The sequence below is a fragment of the Notolepis coatsorum genome, assembly GCF_963971535.1.
Source record: "Notolepis coatsorum genome assembly, chromosome: 11".
Classification (NCBI taxonomy): Eukaryota; Metazoa; Chordata; class Actinopteri; order Aulopiformes; family Paralepididae; genus Notolepis; species Notolepis coatsorum.
The window spans coordinates 4,765,599-4,787,785 of NC_140175.1; the positions used below are offsets into that span (position 1 = coordinate 4,765,599).

The 22,187-nt window shown below is 43.9% G+C and overlaps 1 protein-coding gene across 1 annotated transcript; it reads right to left on the minus strand.

The window, feature by feature from the left end:
• Positions 1-32: 32 nt before the first annotated feature.
• denr (density-regulated protein) lies at positions 33-20,452 on the minus strand. The gene is made up of 9 exons (XM_084324233.1): positions 20,263-20,452; positions 17,640-17,755; positions 15,718-15,737; positions 13,419-13,504; positions 12,084-12,172; positions 8,066-8,182; positions 4,791-4,930; positions 2,889-2,950; positions 33-191 (listed from the first exon to the last, which is right to left on the minus strand). The coding sequence occupies exons 2-8, from the start codon at positions 17,740-17,742 to the stop codon at positions 2,897-2,899; spliced, it is 609 nt and encodes a 202-aa protein (XP_084180359.1). The 5' UTR covers positions 17,743-17,755; positions 20,263-20,452; the 3' UTR covers positions 33-191; positions 2,889-2,896.
• Between the last annotated feature and the right edge of the window lie 1,735 nt (positions 20,453-22,187).

Here is a 22,187-nt window from a genome sequence, read left to right on the forward strand (position 1 = left end):
TTTACAGCTTTATATATATACAGTAAATAAAATAGATACAAAACGACTTTTAATGTTAAATGTGTACATTTGGCCAGTTGTTGTGTTTTCATTGCTGTTACATCATCATGTCACATCCGTTTCAGTTACAAGTGCATGTCGGGTCGTCACTTCTTGACTTCTCCCAGGTCATCGATGCTTTCATCGTCCACCTGCAATGGAATAGAGGACATGGTTTGCTTGGCGTGTGTGTGTCTGTGTATGTTACTTGCCCACCGGTGTATGTTTTTTTTTTTTTTATAGAAATAAAACCATTTTCGCATATCAGTGCTATAATATATAAAAATAGGGAAACAATGTCCAGGCACGCACTCCAGGTTTTTCCAAATTTATTGGCAGCCTGTAATCATGACGTTTCGGTGTGAACACACCTTCTTCAGAATGGCTTGCATGAAGCATGAAGGGTAAGTGACCCAAGTTTATACAAGTCAAACAGGAAGTGACAACATAGGAAGTGACAACACATTCCAACAAGAGATCTGCACAAGAGTACAAAATACCACTTACAAGCACAACCTTTTCAGAATTATGTAAATAAAAAAGAAGCGTGTAAATCAGTTGCAAGGCACTTTAATAAGTTAGGACATGATATTTCTGGCTTAAAATACATGGGTATAGAGCAGGTCTTGAGACCACCAAGAGGCGGCGACAGAGACAGGCTCTTGCTACAAAGGGAATGCTTTTATATTCATTTTCTGAATTGTCTAGACTCTAGAGCCTAGACGCCTCAATGAGGAAAATGTTTTGACCCGTTTCATTTGATTATTTCATTTCATTCGATTGTTTACTATTTTCATTTATCATTCTTTATATTTATAATTGAAAGATGGCTTATATGGGTCATGAGTATGGATGGGTACCGAATTCGGTACTTTTGAGTTACCGAACCGAAACACGTCGGTACTACAGAGTATCGAATCAAGTGAGAAACCAAAAAAAAAATTAAAAAAAATATTTTTTATTAATTCTTTTTTTACCTTTTCTTTTTTTTTTTACTTTTTTCTTTTCATGTCAACGTTCACACACACAATATATGCTTACCTAGGATTTGACTTGATTCAACAACAAAGCAGTCGGAGCAATGACAAGCCGAAAACTGTCGAAATTGTAGTTATTTGAAGTTTGGATTTTTTTTTTACGACTGAGGTAGGTAAATTAAATTTCTTGAGACTAAAGTACTGAAAAAAGGTACCGTTGGGTACCGGTATCGATTCACAGGTACCGGTATCGGTTCAAATGTGAAAGGTACCCATCCCTAGTCATGAGTGTTTATGTTTAGAGTTTAAGATGTAGGCCTACTCTGTATAAAATATATATAACTATATATAGATATATCTCTTTGTGATTTACTATTTCTTTTTGATTTACACGCTTCTTTTTGATTTACATACTTCTGAAAAGGTTGTGCTTGTAAGTGGTATTTTGTACTCCTGTGCAGATCTCTTGTTGGAATGTGTTGTTGTCACTTCCTATGTTGTCACTTCCTGTTTGACTTGTATAAACTTGGGTCACTTACCCTTCATGCTTCATGCAAGCCATTCTGAAGAAGGTGTGTTCACACCGAAACGTCATGATTACAGGCTGCCAATAAATTTGGAAAAACCTGGAGTGCGTGCCTGGACATTGTTTCCCTATTTTTATGTATGATATCAGAGGTTACAGCACCCAGTGTCACGTCTAGTGAGGTGAGCGCGTTCTACAACTTTTTTCGCATATCAGTGCTCACATTCATAAAAAAAACAAAAAAAACTCTCATTTGTAAAATACTAAGCGTGTTATCAAATCTTAAGTCAGAGAATATTATAAACTGAATGTGTCACACGGACAGCATATCTATTTTATAGGTCACAGTACAGAGTAGCTTAAGTTTCACTTTCATTTAGAGTAGATTTTACTTTGCGTGAAGGAGCGAAAGGAGGCTCTAGAGACACGACAGGTTGTTTTAGATTAAACCCTGCAGCAGCTCGACTGGAGAGGAGCTCAGAGGACCAGTCCAGACCAGCAGCAGTATGTTTGACTGGAGAGGAGCTCAGAGGACCAGTCCAGACCAGCAGCAGGATGTTTGACTGGAGAGGAGCTCAGAGGACCAGTCCAGACCAGCAGCAGTATGTTTGACTGGAGAGGAGCTCAGAGGACCAGTCCAGACCAGCAACAGTATTTTTGACTGGAGAGGAGCTCAGAGGACCAGTCCAGACCAGCAGCTCGACTGGAGAGGAGCTCAGAGGACCAGTCCAGACCAGCAGCAGTATGTTTGACTGGAGAGGAGCTCAGAGGACCAGTCCAGACCAGCAGCAGTATGTTTGACTGGAGAGGAGCTCAGAGGACCAGTACAGACCAGCAGCAGGATGTTTGACTGGAGAGGAGCTCAGAGGACCAGTCCAGACCAGCAGCAGTATGTTTGACTGGAGAGGAGCTCAGAGGACCAGTCCAGACCAGCAGCAGGATGTTTGACTGGAGAGGAGCTCAGAGGACCAGTCCAGACCAGCAACAGTATGTTTGACTGGAGAGGAGCTCAGAGGACCAGTCCAGACCAGCAGCAGTATGTTTGACTGAAGAGGAGCTCAGAGGACCAGTCCAGACCAGCAGCAGTGTGTTTGACTGGAGAGGAGCTCAGAGGACCAGTCCAGACCAGCAGCAGTATGTTTGTGCGATGCGCTAAATAAGGCTGCAGCTACATTGATCGGAACAGATAGAAAATTGGTGGAAGGTGGCCCGTTGGTTTATTATTATTTTTAAATAGAACATATCTTCAACTCTGTCTGTCCAACAAGTGGATACTAGTCATTGGAAATGTATTTAAAAACAGATGTAGATGGACAGACAAGAGTGGATAAATGTAGCCGCATTACATTAAAGATCAAAGTAAGCGCTTCTTGACTTCTCCCAGGTCATCGATGCTTTCATCATCCACCTGCAATGGAATAGATAGAGGACATGGTTTGCTTGGTGTGTGTCTGTGTATGTTACTTGCCCACCACCGGTGTATTTTTTTTTATAGAAATAAAACCATCAGTGCTCACATTCATATATATATATATATAATAAAAAAAAAAAAAAAAAAAACTCTCATTTGTAAAATACTAAGCGTGTTATCAATTCTTAAGTCAGAGAATATTATAAACGGAATGTGTTGCACGGACAGCATATCTATTTTATAGGTCGCAGTCAGGCATGCAGTCGTGCACAAACACGGTTAAACGCCGTTTAGGTTTAGGTATAGGTCACTGAGGCAGAAGTGCGCGCGGATGTGCACGCGCGCGCACACACAAATGCGTTCACAATTGTCACTGGACTCGTCGCGCCGGCCGGCACTTATCACCTAGACTTTGCATAATAATAGTAATAGTAATACTAATAATAATAATTTCCTTCCCGATCCGATTCCGATACCTAAGCTTTGGGTATCGGCCGATACCGATACTGATCCAATACCAGTGCACACATTAAAAAAAATATTATATAAAATTATTAAAAAAAAATTTTTTTTACAGCTACTGTTTTATATATACTGTTTTTAGTAATAACTATAAAGTAATGGTATTTATTCAACAACAGGTGATTGTATAGATTAGTATTAGTATCATTAATTGACAACTATCTCAATGAGTTCACCCACGGAATGGTTGTTGGGACATTGATTCCGCACGGACGTTATACGTTGTTGCACTCCAGAAGGCTCCGGTAACTTCAGTTAGCTAGCAGAGGCGCTGTTGTGATTTTTAATGCACAATAAATATTCAACATTCTCTTTTGAGACTCCGCCTCAGACTCTTATCATTTGGCACTAAAAGCTAAACATTGTCACCGATATGGCTGTCCGCAACATGTCATTAATTGTGTGCGAGAGGTCGATCAGTGACGACGTTAGCGTGAGCTAGGTTAACGTTAGCTAACGTTAGATGGAAATACAAACAATGTAACGTTACTGATGAAAAAGTGATTTACCTTGGAATACTCCTGTGCCAACTTGCTGTACTTTGCTTGCCGGTCTGCAGCCATTATTGCTGGATTATGAATAGCCCCAACTTTAGCCAAGGCAACGTTAAAAGCTAAAACTAGCTTTAATTAGCGCTTCTGCTAATGCTAAATAACACCAGCAACGAACACATCAGAGCTCCCCGTCAACACCCCTCTCTCGGGACGACGGCATTTAAGAAAGTTGTTAAAATGACAAACAGCATTGACACTTTAATTCACGGTCGATTAATAACACGTTTGTTTTATAATGCTCACTATGTTGATAAATTACGTCATATGGTATCGGAGGCTAGACTTTCGGCGTACTAGTCCAGACCAGCAGCAGTATGTTTGTGCGATGCGCTAAATAAGGCTGCGGCTACATTGATCGGAACAGATAGAAAATTGGTGGAAGGCGGCCCAGTTGGTTTATTATTATTTTTATAAATAGAACATAACTTCAACTCTGTCTGTCCAACAAGTGGATACTAGTCATTGGAAATGTATTTAAAAACAGATGTAGACGGACAGACAAGAGTGGATAAATGTAGCCGCATTACATTAAAGATCAAAGCGTGCGCTCTACAGATATTGAGCGTCATTTTGTAAAATGTCTCGAGTCACTGACGATTTATTAGTCGTGGGAAATTTCACATCACCGCGGCAACCCTATTGTGTGCGGGCATGTGCGCCTCTGTGGTCAGTGATCGTTTCTAATGGCGACGACGGTCTCTACACACAAAAAACTTTAAAAAATTCCCAGAATGCAGTTCCCAGACGTCTCCCAGTCTCACCTCAGGCCACTTCTCTTGAATCACGTCGATGATGTCGTCTGTAAAATCTCCCTGAATGATAATCTCGTCCTCCGCCGTTACCGACGCCCCGCAGGAGAACTTCTGTGCGAAGAACCTCTGAGCCTCCTTCAGATCAATGTCTGGGACGACAAAAACACACGATTTAGATTAGACTCAAATGTATTGTCATCATGCAGCACAAGTACAGTACAACCAAAAGAAGTTTGGCGTCCAACCAGAGTGCAAATGTAACGGTAAAGTGCAACAGTGATATACAATGTACAGATGATTAAACTGGGTATACAATATATATATACATTACATTTGTACTACTGCGTAAATAGTGCTAATCAGATGCGTGTACAGAGTTGTATTATTAATATGTACAGTGATACAGGTATAAAGACACTATGGTAGTAAGTCATAGTGGCCAGCAGTGTAACTAGTAAGAGTAGGCAAGGGATATGTACAGATAATATATTATCAGATATGTTAAAAGGATCGCATGCAGGTATGTACAGGCAGATGTGGATATATATATATATATATATATATATACGGTAAGAATAAATGTATATATTTGATTTGATGTTTTTTATTTTCGTGTCTTACATACAGGTGTATGCCCCAGCCCATATGGGCTCATAAGACACATAATAAGCAATAAGTATATAATAGTATACTTGACATTGACAATAAGTTATATATAGACCAAGATGGCCACACAAAAAAAAAAAAAACGTAATATAACAACAAGCTGTAAACAATGTATGTAAACAAAGAAACAAGAGGAATTCATATACAATTATATAGTGTTTGCACCAAAGTCACGATTTGGTCGGCAACCCGGTGCGCAGCCATCATGGCGATAAACATTGACGTCGTAAACAACAGGTGATTGCACGCTGAATTTAAGATTTAAGACCATTTGAACGTGTCTAAACTAGGGATGTCCGATATTATCGGCCGATATCGGCAGTAAAATGTGATATCGGAAAATATCGGTATCGGTAAAAAATATATATATATTTTTTTTTTAAACATTTATTTAACCTTTATTTACCCAGGCAAGCAAGTAAGAACCTATTCTTATTTTATTTATTGTCAAAAGTATGCATGTTGGTTTAATTCAACAACAAGAGATATTAGAAAGCCTTTTGAATGCATCCAGTGAAATTATTAGTTACCTGAAATTATTCCGTTTTTTTGGGGGGAAACCCTGCATATATCGGTATCGGTTGATATCGGTATCGGAAATTAAGAGTTGGACAATATCGGAATATCGGTATCGGTAAAAAAGCCAATATCGAGCATCCCTAGTCTAAACCCAAAAAGAAGTACAGGAAAACGTGTGGAAAAGCTGCGAGAACATACAGAGAAGGACTTACGTCGGCAGGAAAGGGCACGATATTCTCATAAACTCAGACTAATAGGTGCTGGTGAAGATCCGTGCGAGCTGGCTCCTTCATCTTGGGAGTTACGACCCGACAATTCTGCCTTCTATTGCCCATCCCGACAGTGTGAACTACCTCGTTTTTTTCACCAAGCCCAGGCATACACAGATGAAGACTTTAAATCTTACAAAGGTTTGGATGCCTATTGCCTGGTGTGTGGATGGGTGAGAGTATCAGCTCATCGATGACATGTCACATGTGTAGTGATGCACCGATGTGAAAATTGTGTCCGATACCGATAACCGATATTAATATTGCTGTTCTGGCCGATACCGATATTTACCGATGTCGATATCTCTGTATAAAAAACACTTTATGATAATCAAATAAAGAGCTATTTTCCAAAACGCATAATTTTTTTACTTTTGTAACTTATTTTCAGAAATGACTGATTTTTGAAACTATTTAAGGCCAAAACATGTAAAAATAAAAATAAATATTATAATTTTTTTTTTAATATCGGATATCGGCCCCATCTTGATATCGGACCGATACCGATGTGTAAAAAAACGGCCATATCGGCCGATATTATATCGGCGGCCGATATATCGTGCATCACTACACATGTGTATAGTGAAAGCCATGGTAGGCGATTCAATAACTTACTAGATCGACTGATCTTTACATTTGATATTTTTTTCTTTTTCTAATAGTCTACTAGTACAAATGTTTGGATCGAAATGCTGATCGTTACTTTGGTCGTTCGTTCAGACAGGAGAGGAGAGGGGGGGGGGGGGGGGGGTGTTCGCCTCCCTTTTTGCACTCTTCTCCCTGATTTGTAATAGCTTTTGGCAATCTGAAGTACTCCCAAATGCTTTTCCCGGTCCGAGCGATTAGTACAGCCAAAAACACGGCGATAATTGACCCTTTTGAGCAACAATGACCAGGAATAGTTGCTAGTTCGCTTGCGTTGGATACGTTCAGTATCGCCCGAAAGGGGCGACCTCCGGTTTGATGACGCGCTGTGAAAACACTCTATAGGATATAGTGTGTTTTGTCTCAAGTGCCACGCTTTCTCCCAAAATCCTGCAAAACTGAAGATCTCCTCGACAAAAAAACAACTCAACATACAACTCTCAAGACTGCCAAGACAAATCCGGAATTACAAATTGAATTTGCTCAAATAAAGCCCTCCTCAAATCGGTGTACAAGGGGCAATAAAAAAACAAAATGATATTCATCCTCCACCGCTCCCAGATCACAGGGAACACACAACCGCTCCTCCTCAGGTTTACCTTGGAATCTACCCACTTCCACCGCAAATGGCAGGGTGCCAGACCTCAACTGGGCACACAGAGACCTCCGTCTTCTCTTTAAGTTTAACATTACACAAGGTTCAGTAAAAAATACTCATCTTTAATTTCAACATATTTTCTAAGTTTAGGTTTTTTTTCATATCGCCACCTTCCACTTATCCTGATGGATTGTTGATCATTTTGTGTTTTAATTATGTGAACCCAATACACTGCAGATTGTTCATCATACTTAAGTCAGCAGAAGAAAAAAAATCATGGACATCTCTCTTGACCAGGGATGAGCGTGTGCTCTGTCCCGGTTAAATATCTTTTTTGTCACCCTGTCATTTGGCAGCTGGACCAGGCAGGTTCCATAACCTTCACCTTCAGGTGAATCATCAAAACCCCAAACTCCAGCAGCATAAAATTAAAAAAAAACGGAACCAACCATTGAATCAAATAGTTGTGTAAATGTTGAAAACCCAAGGTCAGTGCACACTTGTATATAAATACAGCATTATTGTACATGCTATCATACAGAGTTATTATATGCAGGTGTATAAGTAAACTGGAGACTCAATCTTACCAAAGGTATTTAGGCCACAGACCCTCGTGACGTATTTCTTCTTGGCTCTTGGGATTTTCGCTATCGTAACTTTCTGGGGAACGGACTTCTTTTTCTGTTTAATCTGACCTCGGCCACCTAGTGGACAACAGTGAGACATAACGTCACGTTATGCTGCTCGTTGATTCAACGATACTGCCATACATCATGGGGGGGGGGGGGGGTACAGGTATGGGCAGGGTAATAGTAGAAAGATATAAATATAGGTAATAAAATTTGATCCGAATATAAAAATATGAGAAAAATATAACACTGTAAACAATATAATTACGGTAACTCTGAATATAAAGATATGAGGAGAAATAAACAGTGTAAACTATATAATTAACTCTGAATATAAAAATACGAGGAGAAATAAACAGTGTAAACTATATAATTAACTCTGAATATAAAAATACGAGGAGAAATAAACAGTGTAAAGTACTATATAATTAACTCTGAATATAAAAATACGAGGAGAAATAAACAGTGTAAAGTACTATATAATTAACTCTGAATATAAAAATACGAGGAGAAATAAACAGTGTAAAGTACTATATAATTAACTCTGAATATAAAAATACGAGGAGAAATAAACAGTGTAAAGTACTATATAATTAACTCTGAATATAAAAATACGAGGAGAAATAAACAGTGTAAAGTACTATATAATTAACTCTGAATATAAAAATACGAGGAGAAATAAACAGTGTAAAGTACTATATAATTAACTCTGAATATAAAAATACGAGGAGAAATAAACAGTGTAAAGTGTCCGGCAGCGTGGGTACATGAGTAGAGCTCATGATCGGAAGATCACCGGTTCGAAACCCCGGTCAAGGCTGCTGTCGGAAAGTGGTGTTGTTGTTGTTGTTGTCCAGCAGGGGGCACTCTGTCCTCTGGACTTGTCAGTAGCAATGCCCCTGTTAGGTCAGGTCTCTGACATCAAGGCCACCTAATCATACCTTCCCCTTAATTGGCCGATATCAATCCCCGTCTCCTGAGCCGTTCAGCCATTGTGTAGTGTGATGTGTGCCTGGTGCCAGTGTATGGTAGTCAGTGTGTAGTGTGATGTGTGCCTGGTGCCAGTGTATGGTAGTCAGTGTGTAGTGTGATGTGTGCCTGGTGCCAGTGTATGGTAGTCAGTGTGTAGTGTGATGTGTGCCTGGTGCCAGTGTATGGTAGTCAGTGTGTAGTGTGACGTGTGCCTGGTGCCAGTGTATGGTAGTCAGTGTGTAGTGTGATGTGTGCCGGGTGCCAGTGTATGGTAGTCAGTGTGTAGTGTGATGTGTGCCTGGTGCCAGTGTATGGTAGTCAGTGTGTAGTGTGATGTGTGCCGGGTGCCAGTGTATGGTAGTCAGTGTGTAGTGTGATGTGTGCCAGTGTATGGTAGTCAGTGTGTAGTGTGCCTGGTGCCAGTGTATGGTAGTCAGTGTGTAGTGTGATGTGTGCCTGGTGCCAGTGTATGGTAGTCAGTGTGTAGTGTGATGTGTGCCTGGTGCCAGTGTATGGTAGTCAATGTGTAGTGTGATGTGTGCCTGGTGCCAGTGTATGGTAGTCAGTGTGTAGTGTGATGTGTGCCTGGTGCCAGTGTATGGTAGTCAGTGTGTAGTGTGATGTGTGCCGGGTGCCAGTGTATGGTAGTCAGTGTGTAGTGTGATGTGTGCCGGGTGCCAGTGTATGGTAGTCAGTGTGTAGTGTGATGTGTGCCGGGTGCCAGTGTATGGTAGTCAGTGTGTAGTGTGACGTGTGCCTGGTGCCAGTGTATGGTAGTCATTGTGTAGTGTGACGTGTGCCTGGTGCCAGTGTATGGTAGTCAGTGTGTAGTGTGATGTGTGCCTGGTGCCAGTGTATGGTAGTCAGTGTGTAGTGTGATGTGTGCCTGGTGCCAGTGTATGGTAGTCAGTGTGTAGTGTGACGTGTGCCTGGTGCCAGTGTATGGTAGTCAGTGTGTAGTGTGATGTGTGCCTGGTGCCAGTGTATGGTAGTCAGTGTGTAGTGTGATGTGTGTCTGGTGCCAGTGTATGGTAGTCAGTGTGTAGTGTGATGTGTGCCGGGTGCCAGTGTATGGTAGTTAGTGTGTAGTGTGACGTGTGCCTGGTGCCAGTGTATGGTAGTTAGTGTGTAGTGTGATGTGTGCCTGGTGCCAGTGTATGGTAGTCAGTGTGTAGTGTGATGTGTGTCTGGTGCCAGTGTATGGTAGTCAGTGTGTAGTGTGATGTGTGCCTGGTGCCAGTGTATGGTAGTCAGTGTGTAGTGTGATGTGTGCCTGGTGCCAGTGTATGGTAGTCAGTGTGTAGTGTGATGTGTGCCTGGTGCCAGTGTATGGTAGTCAGTGTGTAGTGTGATGTGTGCCGGGTGCCAGTGTATGGTAGTCAGTGTGTAGTGTGATGTGTGCCAGTGTATGGTAGTCAGTGTGTAGTGTGCCTGGTGCCAGTGTATGGTAGTCAGTGTGTAGTGTGATGTGTGCCTGGTGCCAGTGTATGGTAGTCAGTGTGTAGTGTGATGTGTGCCGGGTGCCAGTGTATGGTAGTCAGTGTGTAGTGTGATGTGTGCCGGGTGCCAGTGTATGGTAGTCAGTGTGTAGTGTGATGTGTGCCGGGTGCCAGTGTATGGTAGTTAGTGTGTAGTGTGACGTGTGCCTGGTGCCAGTGTATGGTAGTTAGTGTGTAGTGTGATGTGTGCCTGGTGCCAGTGTATGGTAATCAGTGTGTAGTGTGATGTGTGTCTGGTGCCAGTGTATGGTAGTCAGTGTGTAGTGTGATGTGTGCCTGGTGCCAGTGTATGGTAGTCAGTGTGTAGTGTGATGTGTGCCTGGTGCCAGTGTATGGTAGTCAGTGTGTAGTGTGATGTGTGCCTGGTGCCAGTGTATGGTAGTCAGTGTGTAGTGTGATGTGTGCCTGGTGCCAGTGTATGGTAGTCAGTGTGTAGTGTGATGTGTGCCTGGTGCCAGTGTATGGTAGTCAGTGTGTAGTGTGATGTGTGCCTGGTGCCAGTGTATGGTAGTCAGTGTGTAGTGTGATGTGTGCCTGGTGCCAGTGTATGGTAGTCATTGTGTAGTGTGATGTGTGCCGGGTGCCAGTGTATGGTAGTCAGTGTGTAGTGTGACGTGTGCCTGGTGCCAGTGTATGGTAGTCAGTGTGTAGTGTGATGTGTGCCTGGTGCCAGTGTATGGTAGTCAGTGTGTAGTGTGATGTGTGCCTGGTGCCAGTGTATGGTAGTCAGTGTGTAGTGTGATGTGTGCCTGGTGCCAGTGTATGGTAGTCATTGTGTAGTGTGACGTGTGCCTGGTGCCAGTGTATGGTAGTCAGTGTGTAGTGTGACGTGTGCCTGGTGCCAGTGTATGGTAGTCAGTGTGTAGTGTGACGTGTGCCTGGTGCCAGTGTATGGTAGTCAGTGTGTAGTGTGACGTGTGCCTGGTGCCAGTGTATGGTAGTCAGTGTGTAGTGTGACGTGTGCCTGGTGCCAGTGTACGGCAGCCATTGAGCCTGTGTACTGCGTAGCCCAAGGTTGGGTGCTGCCAGTGGTGGTGAAGGAGGCAATTTCCACCCTACATTGTAAAGCGCTTTGAGTGTCTAGAAAAGCACTATAGAAAGTTATTATTATTATTACTACACTATATAATTAACTCTGAATATAAAAATATTAGTATAAATAAACAGTGTAAACAAAGGTGCAGATGGGGGTCTGTTTGCCCTATTGGTTATATTATACGTTACAATAAACATGTGGAGATAGGGATGCAGCCTGGGGGACCATTTCAACTTAATTAATTAATTAAAAGTGACCTTCTTATCTTCTGACCACAAATAAGAAAAAGAAAAGTCAACAGGTTTTCCGCGCTTGCGTTTGAAACCGTGGTAAGAGGGTAGAAGCTAGATCCCGCGGCCCGGAAGGAGGATGATATTTATTTTTTTCATTTTGTAGGTAGTGGGCGTGGCTACCGCTGCCGACCCCGTGTGACCCCCAGCGTGTCCACCACCCTGGTGGAGGAACCAACCTCTCTTCTGCTTCTTCTTCTCCTCCTCCTCACCAGCAGCGGGCGCCTCTCCGTCGCCAGTCTCCTGCTTGGGTGCGTTCCCCGTCGGGCCAGTGGGGCAGAAGAACATAGAATGATCAGTACTGCGCCGTTTAGGTTTTGATCCAGAATAACATTCCGAGCCCTTGGTTCCTCCTTTGGGACGATTGTCATATCAGGTACCAACTAGTAGGGACGTGTTTAAGAGGTCGTTATGAGTGACTATCTATAGATGTACATAAGATAAGATAAGATATTGGGGAAATCATAGCTGCATGGAGGAGGGGGGTACAGGTATGGGCAGGGTAATAATAGAATAATGTCCAGGTTATTAAGCGTAACCTAAAACTCAATTACAATCTCCTGCAAAAACAGGCATTAGATTTACTTAATTTACACTTAATTTGATAAAGCTTGTAGCTGTTGAACTATCAACTATATCAAGCATAATATTCATATTGGTAGGGAAGAGATCAAAACAGTACAGAGAGGTGATGAAAAATTATATTTTTTCTCTTACAGACTGCAGAGGGTGTGTGTGGAGTGTAGACCCGCCCCCGTGCTTTAAATTGATTGGATTGATTAAACTTAACCGTCACCGGCGGCACCTATATATGGGACGTTCAATTCAACAAGCTAACTAGCCGTCAATCAAAAGGAGGGCATCCATACAACTTATGTATTTAAAAAAAACATTTAATTATGTCCTTTACATATAACCAAGGTACCCAGGATTTAAGATACATGACCCGCCCTAATTTAACCCTTTCACTACCTTACCTACACGGTTTGTGTAGTGTGTGGTAGTGAAAGGTTAACCTTCTGTAGTGTGGTAGTGAAAGGTTAACCTTCTGTAGTGTGGTAGTGAAAGGTTAACCTTCTGTAGTGTGGTAGTGAAAGGTTAACCTTCTGTAGTGTGGTAGTGAAAGGTTAACCTTCTGTAGTGTGGTAGTGAAAGGTTAACCTTCTGTAGTGTGGTAGTGAAAGGTTAACCTTCTGTAGTGTGGTAGTGAAAGGTTAACCTTCTGTAGTGTGGTAGTGAAAGGTTAACCTTCTGTAGTGTGGTAGTGAAAGGTTAACCTTCTGTAGTGTGGTAGTGAAAGGTTAACCTTCTGCAGTGTGGTAGTGAAAGGTTAACCTTCTGCAGTGTGGTAGTGAAAGGTTAACCTTCTGTAGTGTGGTAGTGAAAGTGTTAACCTTCTGTAGTGTGGTAGTGAAAGGTTAACCTTCTGCAGTGTGAGAGTGAAAGGTTAACCTTCTGTAGTGTGAGAGTGAAAGGGTTAAGATGTCAGGATAAAACTGTCAAATGGCAACTCACCTAAACTCATACTGGCAAATACATCTGGGAAGTTCTTCTCGAGCCACTGTCTGCACTTGGCGGGCTCTGGCATGTACTCGCAGTACTGAGGAGGAGGAGCCAGCGGAGAGGGTTCAGTTCAGTTCAGAGTTTTTATTTGCCACATGGAATCATACAATCATAGTTTCTTCATTACACAATCATAAATAGTCATTCCATGGACAAAAGGAGCAGGAAGAAGAATAAATCTTATAGTTACCTGCCCCTTATTCCTAAACTAACAAGTATTTACTTAATGGTCGGCGTACAACCTAATTTACACACATAATCATTTATACCATTATAAAAGAAACACACAATCCACAGTTAAACAAGAAAAAATTAAATAATAATGATAAAGAATAAAAGAAAGGAGAAAAAAAAAGATCTTACTATTCAGATCACATTTGATTTTCATACTGACTAAATATTTTTTTTATAAATTTTTTTGAATTTATAAACACTATTACAACCCTTAAGCTCGCTATGGAGAGAATTCCACAACTTTACACCAATAACTGAAGGACACATCTGTTTAAGTGTGGTACGTGCAAACTGATGTTTAAAATTGTATTTTCTCCTACTAAACTCACTTTCTAAATGAAAAAGATTTTGTAGTTTTTCTGGCAGTGTATTCAGGGTTTAGTCACACGCTGGTTCAAATCAAATGTATTTGTAGTAGTAGGGCTGGGCGATATGGCAAAAAAATTAGGGATGTCGAATATTATCGGCCGATATTATTGGCATTCAAATGTGATATCGGAAAATATCTGTATCGGTTTTCAAAACAAAACGATTTTTTTTTTTTTTACATTTCCATAACCTTTATTTACCCAGGCAAGCAAGTAAGAACAAATTCAGATTTTATTTATTGTCAAAAGTATGCATAATGTGTTAATTCCACAACAAGATATATGTAATGTTAATTACCTGAAATTATTCGGTTTTTTTTGGGGGGGGGGGGGCCCTGCCATATATCGGTATCTGTTGATATCGGTATCGGAAATTAAGAGTTGGACAATATCGATAGGTAAAAAAGCCAATATCAAGCATCCCTACCAAAAATGATATTACGATAACGATATGATAATGTTATCATATCACTCGATATCGATAATTATCTATATTGTTATAAGTATTAATAAAAAAAAATATATATATATATATATTACATTTATTTAAAAAGAAATAAACAACAGACTGGGCTCGAACAGGTACGCCTCCCTGTTCGAGCCCAGCGCTCCACATTGCTTTCAGTTTAGCTGGTCGTCCGCACTAATACACATTGGCCGTATTAGGGGGTGGGAAACTGATGGGTGGGGACCGGGCGTTGTGGACAGCGACTCCTACAGGTCGGTTGGTGCGCCTGCGCAGTAGAATCAGGAAGCGACGGGGGCGGGGCCCCTCCAAAGCGCAGACCCCTGACGCTGAAAGATCAAGCCGCGCAGGTGGAAAGATGCGACTGCCGTCACCTCGAGTATCGGAGGGGACTCGTGCTATGTATGACTTAGTCCACATTGCAGCCGGCTTGTGGGAGGCAAGAAACAGCGTTCGAGACAGGGGAGGGTTGAATTGGAAGATACGAAATTGGGATGGGAGAAAAATAGAAAATGGGAGAAAAAAGTGGATCAAAAAAAAATATATCCACATATGCAACACTCCCAGACTTTCCCCATCGAAGATGAGGCACGGCTCACTAAAACCTAGCAATAGGGGGGAAAAGCACCACAGGCGACGTGGAGGAGATAATGTCGGTGATAATAGTGTTGCTATGGATGATAGATGGATGGAGAATAGAACAGGCGAATAATTGGTATGCATGTATTATATATACACATGTAATGAAACACATATACATACATACTCTCTGTCTGTTCCATTTTACTCCATTCATTCTGAGCATGTCATTTGATATATTTTGGCCCATTGACCATACGGCGGCCATTTTTGCTCCGGTGACGTGCTCGGGTCGGGATTCCATTCCACCCAGTTTCCACGAATCGCAACCCAAGCGTGACGTAAGAGCAAAATGGCCGCCGTGTGAATAGGGTCAATAAAGGGGAAATTTTTACAGTTACAATTTAGTAATTTAGCTGAACGCCTTTATCTTAAGCGACTCACAAGTTCTGTACAACAAGTCAGCAGGAAGGGTACACAACTCAGTAACGTGACTAACGTCAGTAACGTCGTTGTTCAAACAGTGTTGAACTTAGTCTCGAGTGCTACATCAGACCTTTTTGGGCATACGTGTCATTTAGTTTATATTTGTAAACCACTCACCTCTGTAGGTAAGGAGCACACTGTGAAGAGAAGAGAAGAAACACTGAGTGGCCATTAATTTTTTTTTTTTTTTTTTTTTTAAATCACACAACTTTGCCAAAGTGAGAAATTGACCGTAATCACACGGTGTCCATTTTGCTCTCATGTCCCGCTCGGGTTGGGATTCCTTTCCTGAGGGCGGAAAAGGAATCCCACCGCGTGAATACGGTCAACGGAACTTAAAATGTAACTTGTGAGACTAAATAACACAAAGACAACAGTGTCGTCTCAGGGTATCAGACCCCGTGTATCGAGTCCACACACAGGTACGTCCGGCACACACAGATTCTCTGCACCGATTGGTTTAAAAAAAAAGTGCCAGTGTTTCCTTCCCAAGGCCCGTCACACCTGCTGCGAGTCCCTGTGAACTTACTACACGGTTGGACAGCATCAATTCAACATTCAACGTCTCCTGCGGGTGTGGTTACTCAGGACTAGGGCTGCAACGATTAGTCGACATAATCGAAGACGTCGATTATGAAAAATCGTCGACGAGATATTGTTGCGTCGATTAGTCATTAAAAAAAAAACTACCTATCTTTGTGAAAGTGGCTTCTCAGCTCTGGTCCAGCCAGCTGAAGACTTCTTAGCTTAACATAACAGACCGACAGTAAGTTTGGGGGAACTAATGGGATAACTGGGGATGTTGTTTGGTCCTGACAAGAGTCTCAAAGCAACTCTGAGGTCATGTCCAATCTGTTCCTCTGCTCCGTCTTCAGCTGGACCAGAGCTGAGAAGCCACTTTCACAAAGATAGGTAGTGCAAAAAATAAAATAAAAAAATAATTATATATATTTTTTTAATATAATTGTTTTTCGATTAGTCGAAAAAATAATCGACATAGTCATTAGTTGCAGCCATACTCAGGACTGAACTCCCTAAAAAAAATTGGCATCTCACACGGGTGTCATTGCACCGTGTCCGACGGGCGGCCAAGGTGGGCCGCGCCGTGAGGTCAAATGAGGTTTAAGGTAAGGATGGGGTTTATACATGAGATACCATGTTTTTAAGGAGTTATGGCTACTCTGGGAAAATACTAATCTGCCCGGTTACCCATAGGCTTCTTTGATGATGGACCACACAACTTTTTCTGTTAAATAACTATCACTTAGGGCTGACTATTTTGGTAGTCGACTAATCTGTCGATAATTTTTTCGATTAGTCAACTAATCGAAAAACAATTATATATATAAAAAAATATATATAATTATTTTTTTATTTTATTTTTTGCACTACCCATCTTTGTGAAAGTGGCTTCTCAGCTCTGGTCCAGCTGAAGACGGAGCAGAGGAACAGATTGGACATTGAGCATGACCTCAGAGTTGCTTTGAGACTCTTGTCAGGACCAAACAACATCCCCAGTTATCCCATTAGTTCCCCCAAACTTACTGTCGGTCTGTTATGTTAAGCTAAGAAGTCTTCAGCTGGCTGGACCAGAGCTGAGAAGCCACTTTCACAAAGATAGGTAGTGAGAAAAAAAAATATATATATATATATATATAATTTTTTTTTAATGACTAATCGACGCAACAATTCCTCGTCGACGATTTTTTATAATCGACATCGTCGATTATGTCGACTAATCGTTGCAGCCCTATATCACTTGATTTGCCAATCTGTGTGTGTAGTTTTCTGAAACATACCCCCTCGGGGGGGTAACCGCACAAGTGTTGCCCGTTGAAAGGATGACGCCTCGTGATCATCATCCCAGCATGTATGACGCGCTTTGAGAAAAGGTATCGAGACAGAAACACTGGAATTGCTACGGAAATCAATTCAGATGTCAATACGTGCGTGTGGGAGTTACCCGTTCTCTCGCGTTGCTATATTCAACTTGAGAGAGGTGCTCGAGGCAGGACTTGAGTAGACAACATGCATTATACCTCCGCAGTAGAGAACTTTCAATGGGTACTTGTCTTTGGAGAGAGCGGTCATTTTGTGGTCCGGAGGACCCGATTCTGTGTTCTCAGTAGTAGTAGTAGCCATGATAATAAATGATCTAAACAAGAGGGGAAAAACAAACAGGTTTTCATTCAACCATCTGCTGTAAAATACCAAACATTAAATAATTTCATTCATTCACATTTCCACAGCATTTATCGCAGCGTTCTTTGCACCCCGTCAGGCTGACATCAAACTGGTCGACTACCACGCTACTATTTATTAGTAGTAGTAGTCAAGAAGTGAACCCACAGTATTCCGCCTTCGTGGGGTAGAACATGCCGACATGCATCGCTCCCTGCCTGTGATCCCTAAACTAAGGGGCCCCCTCCTCCTGGCTAGCTGTGATCCCTAAACTAAGGGGCCCCCTCCTCCTGGCTAGCTGTGATCCCTAAAGGCCCCCTCCTCCTGGCTAGCTGTGATCCCTAAACTAAGGGGCCCCCTCCTCCTGGCTAGCTGTGATCCCTAAACTAAGGGGCCCCCTCCTCCTGGCTAGCTGTGATCCCTAAACTAAGGGGCCCCCTCCTCCTGGCTAACTGTGATCCCTAAACTAAGGGGCCCCCTCCTCCTGGCTAGCTGTGATCCCTAAAAAGGCCCCCCCCTCCTGGCTAGCTGTGATCCCTAACGGCCCCCTCCTGGCTAGCTGTGATCCCTAAAGGCCCCCTCCTCCTGGCTAGCTGTGATCCCTAAAGGCCCCCTCCTCCTGGCTAGCTGTGATCCCTAAACTAAGGGGCCCCCTCCTCCTGGCTAACTGTGATCCCTAAACTAAGGGGCCCCCCCCTCCTGGCTAGCTGTGGTCCCTAAAGGCCCCCTCCTCCTGGCTAGCTGTGATCCCTAAAGGCCCCCTCCTCCTGGCTAGCTGTGATCCCTAAACTAAAAGGCCCCCTCCTCCTGGCTAGCTGTGATCCCTAAAGGCCCCCTCCTCCTGGCTAGCTGTGATCCCTAAACTAAAAGGCCCCCTCCTCCTGGCTAGCTGTGATCCCTAAAGGCCCCCTCCTCCTGGCTAGCTGTGATCCCTAAAGCCCCCCCTCCTCCTGGCTAGCTGTGATCCCTAAAGGCCCCCTCCTCCTGGCTAGCTGTGATCCCTAAAAAGGCCCCCTCCTCCTGGCTAGCTGTGATCCCTAAAAAGGCCCCCTCCTCCTGGCTAGCTGTGGTCCCTAAAGCCCCTCCTCCTGGCTAGCTGTGATCCCTAAAGGCCCCCTCCTGGCTAGCTGTGATCCCTAAACTAAAAGGCCCCCTCCTCCTGGCTAGCTGTGGTCCCTAAAGGCCCCCTCCTCCTGGCTAGCTGTGGTCCCTAAAGGCCCCCTCCTCCTGGCTAGCTGTGGTCCCTAAAGGCCCCCTCCTGGCTAGCTGTGATCCCTAAAAAGGCCCCCTCCTCCTGGCTAGCTGTGGTCCCTAAAAGCCCCCTCCTGGCTAGCTGTGATCCCTAAAAAGGCCCCCTCCTCCTGGCTAGCTGTGATCCCTAAAAGGCCCCCTCCTCCTGGCTAGCTGTGATCCCTAAAAGGCCCCCTCCTCCTGGCTAGCTGTGATCCCTAAAGGCCCCCTCCTCCTGGCTAGCTGTGATCCCTAAAGGCCCCCTCCTCCTGGCTAGCTGTGATCCCTAAAAGGCCCCCTCCTCCTGGCTAGCTGTGATCCCTAAAGGCCCCCTCCTCCTGGCTAGCTGTGATCCCTAAAGGCCCCCTCCTCCTGGCTAGCTGTGATCCCTAAAGGCCCCCTCCTCCTGGCTAGCTGTGGTCCCTAAAGGCCCCCTCCTCCTGGCTAGCTGTGATCCCTAAAGGCCCCCTCCTGGCTAGCTGTGGTCCCTAAAGGCCCCCCTCCTGGCTAGCTGTGATCCCTAAACTAAAAGGCCCCCTCCTCCTGGCTAGCTGTGGTCCCCAAAGGCCCCCTCCTGACTAGCTGTGATCCCTAAAAGCCCCCTCCTGGCTAGCTGTGATCCCTAAAGGCCCCCCTCCTGGCTAGCTGTGATCCCTAAACTAAAAGGCCCCCTCCTCCTGGCTAGCTGTGGTCCCTAAAAGCCCCCTCCTCCTGGCTAGCTGTGATCCGTAAAGGCCCCCTCCTCCTGGCTAGCTGTGATCCCTAAAAGCCCCCTCCTGGCTAGCTGTGGTCCCTAAAGGCCCCCCCCTCCTGGCTAGCTGTGATCCCTAAAAGGCCCCCTCCTCCTGGCTAGCTGTGATCCCTAAAGGCCCCCTCCTCCTGGCTAGCTGTGGTCCCTCACACAAGTCAGTGAAGCAGCAATTGTTAGCTAGCAGCGACATACAGTATGCAGCTGTTTTAGGGTTACACGATTCAGTAGTCTGGATTAGTAAACGGATCAATGGTTAATATAATAACACTACAGGATTAGTGCTAGCTTATTAATATGTGTGATATTATAAATGGACATGGGTTGTTGCAACGAGCCAACACATGGGGTCATAATAATAATAATAACGGTGACACACACGCTAACTAGCATAACGTTAGCAGGTTGATAGTAGTTCCATGTTAGCTAGCGAGCTAACGTTAACTAAACCGACAGCTCAGCTAATGTAATCAATGGCAGCCGGCGACAGAACAGTTACATACCCCTCCGACAAGACCTTAATATTGGTGTCTGTTTAACAAAGTCGTAAGCAGCATTATTATCGTTGTTTAACTTGATAAGAGACAGAGCCGCTGATGAAGTGAAACGCGGTTCTTCTTCAGACGTCAGTCCGAGCAGCAGCAGCCAGGGGTCCTCCAGGGGTCCTGCGGTGACGCGTCACTGCCGCCTGCCCGAAACACTGGGGTGCTCGCGTCTTTGCCTACACAAATCAAACATTTAGACGCCGTATTTGCTTAGCGATACATATATTTCAGTAACTATTTGTATATTGTGATATACACGGTGGTTAGTTACATCGTTAGAACATGTTGGATACGTGTTATTATTAGAAAAGGCATTAAGACTCACGCCCTCTTGAACGCGACTCCTCCTGTGTAACCAGTGAGTAGGGTATATCTGCAGAGCAGCAAGCCCAACGTCTGGGCGGGGCTTCGTGGCTTGGACTAGGTTTGAGGCGGGGCTTCGTGGCTTGGACTAGGTTTGAGGCGGGTCTTCGTGGCTTGGACTAGGTTTGAGGCGGGTCTTCGTGGCTTGGACTAGGTTTGAGGCGGGTCTTCGTGGCTTGGACTAGGTTTGAGGCGGGACTTCGTGGCTTGGACTAGGTTTGAGGCGGGTATTCGTGGCTTGGACTAGGTTTGGGGCGGGGCTTCGTGGCTTGGACTAGGTTTGAGGCGGGGCTTCGTGGCTTGGACTAGGTTTGACTGTGCGTGGGCGGGGCGTCGTGGCTTGTACCTTGTTTTGTTGGGCGGGGCTTCATAGTGCGCATGCGTGTGGACTGGAGCACGTGAGAGTATAAGAGTCCGTTTTTTTCCTAGCTCTTTCCCACAGTGTGGAGCCTCAAATTTCCATGTACATTTAATAAGTTGTCAGCCAGTTTCTAACCTGTAACATTCCTAAAGTAAAGGCACAAGGGTAGATCAATGTTGTTGAAGTTGTGTAGACAATCTTTCCATTCCTGGTAACTGTAATGCATTCTACATTGTTGGCAGTATTTATAGTATGTGGAATCTAGAGATGGAAATATGCAGCATTGCACTTGATATACAGTACTTTCTCACATGGTTGATTATCAAAACAATCGCTTATCAAACCCATTGTGTTTACTGATATATACCATATAAACCATTAAGAGTGGATGTCAGACAAGAGGGAAGACTGTCAGGTTTTAAACTGTGGATACCAAACAGAAGTAAAGATTGATTGATTGATTGATTGATTGATTGATTGAAAACGTTATTAACAGATTGCAGAATGGGTACAATACAGTACAGCTCAATACATACAATTGTTAAGGGGATGCAGACCAGAGAAAGACTTTCGTCTTGTTTACATCAGGGTCCCCCATTTTCAATTCATCATAACATATATGACACACACGACATACAGATAGACAGTACTGCTACATCTATACATTTATGACATACCAGATTTGCAAATACAGTACTGTCAGAAGATGGCCACAATGAGTGATGAAGAGGACGAAACGGTCGGCGACGGCGTGGATGGACAAGACGAGCATCCATGGCCCTATCTACATAGAAAATACATAGTTCAAGGGCGGCTACGTGGCGTAGTGGGCAAGGCGCTCGCCACGAATGCGAGACGCTGGGCTCGCCTGTTCGACTGTTGCTTTCAGTTTAGCTGGTCGTTCATACTAATACACATTGGCCGTATTAGGGGGTGGGGAACTGATGGGTGGGGATCGGGCGTTGTGGACAGCGACTCCTACAGGTCGGTTGGTGCGCCTGCGCAGTAGAATCAGGAAGTGTCGGGGGCATTGTGAGCCTCCCACGCGTTACTCCTCGCCACTGAGAGATCGAGCTGCGCAGGTGAAAAGATGCGACTGCTGTTACCTCAAGTACCGGAGGGGACTTGTGCTATGTATGACTTAGTCCACATTGCAGCC

Coding starts and splice junctions, on each gene's coding strand:
- denr (XM_084324233.1), bottom strand. CDS start 17,742: ATGGCTACTACTACTACTGAGAACACAGAATCGGGTCCTCCGGACCAC. Junction 13,505..15,717: donor TGTGCTCCTTACCTACAGAG/GTGAGTGGTTTA, acceptor CCTCCTCCTCAG/TACTGCGAGTACATGCCAGA. Junction 4,931..8,065: donor CTGTGGCCTAAATACCTTTG/GTAAGATTGAGT, acceptor TTGTCGTCCCAG/ACATTGATCTGAAGGAGGCT.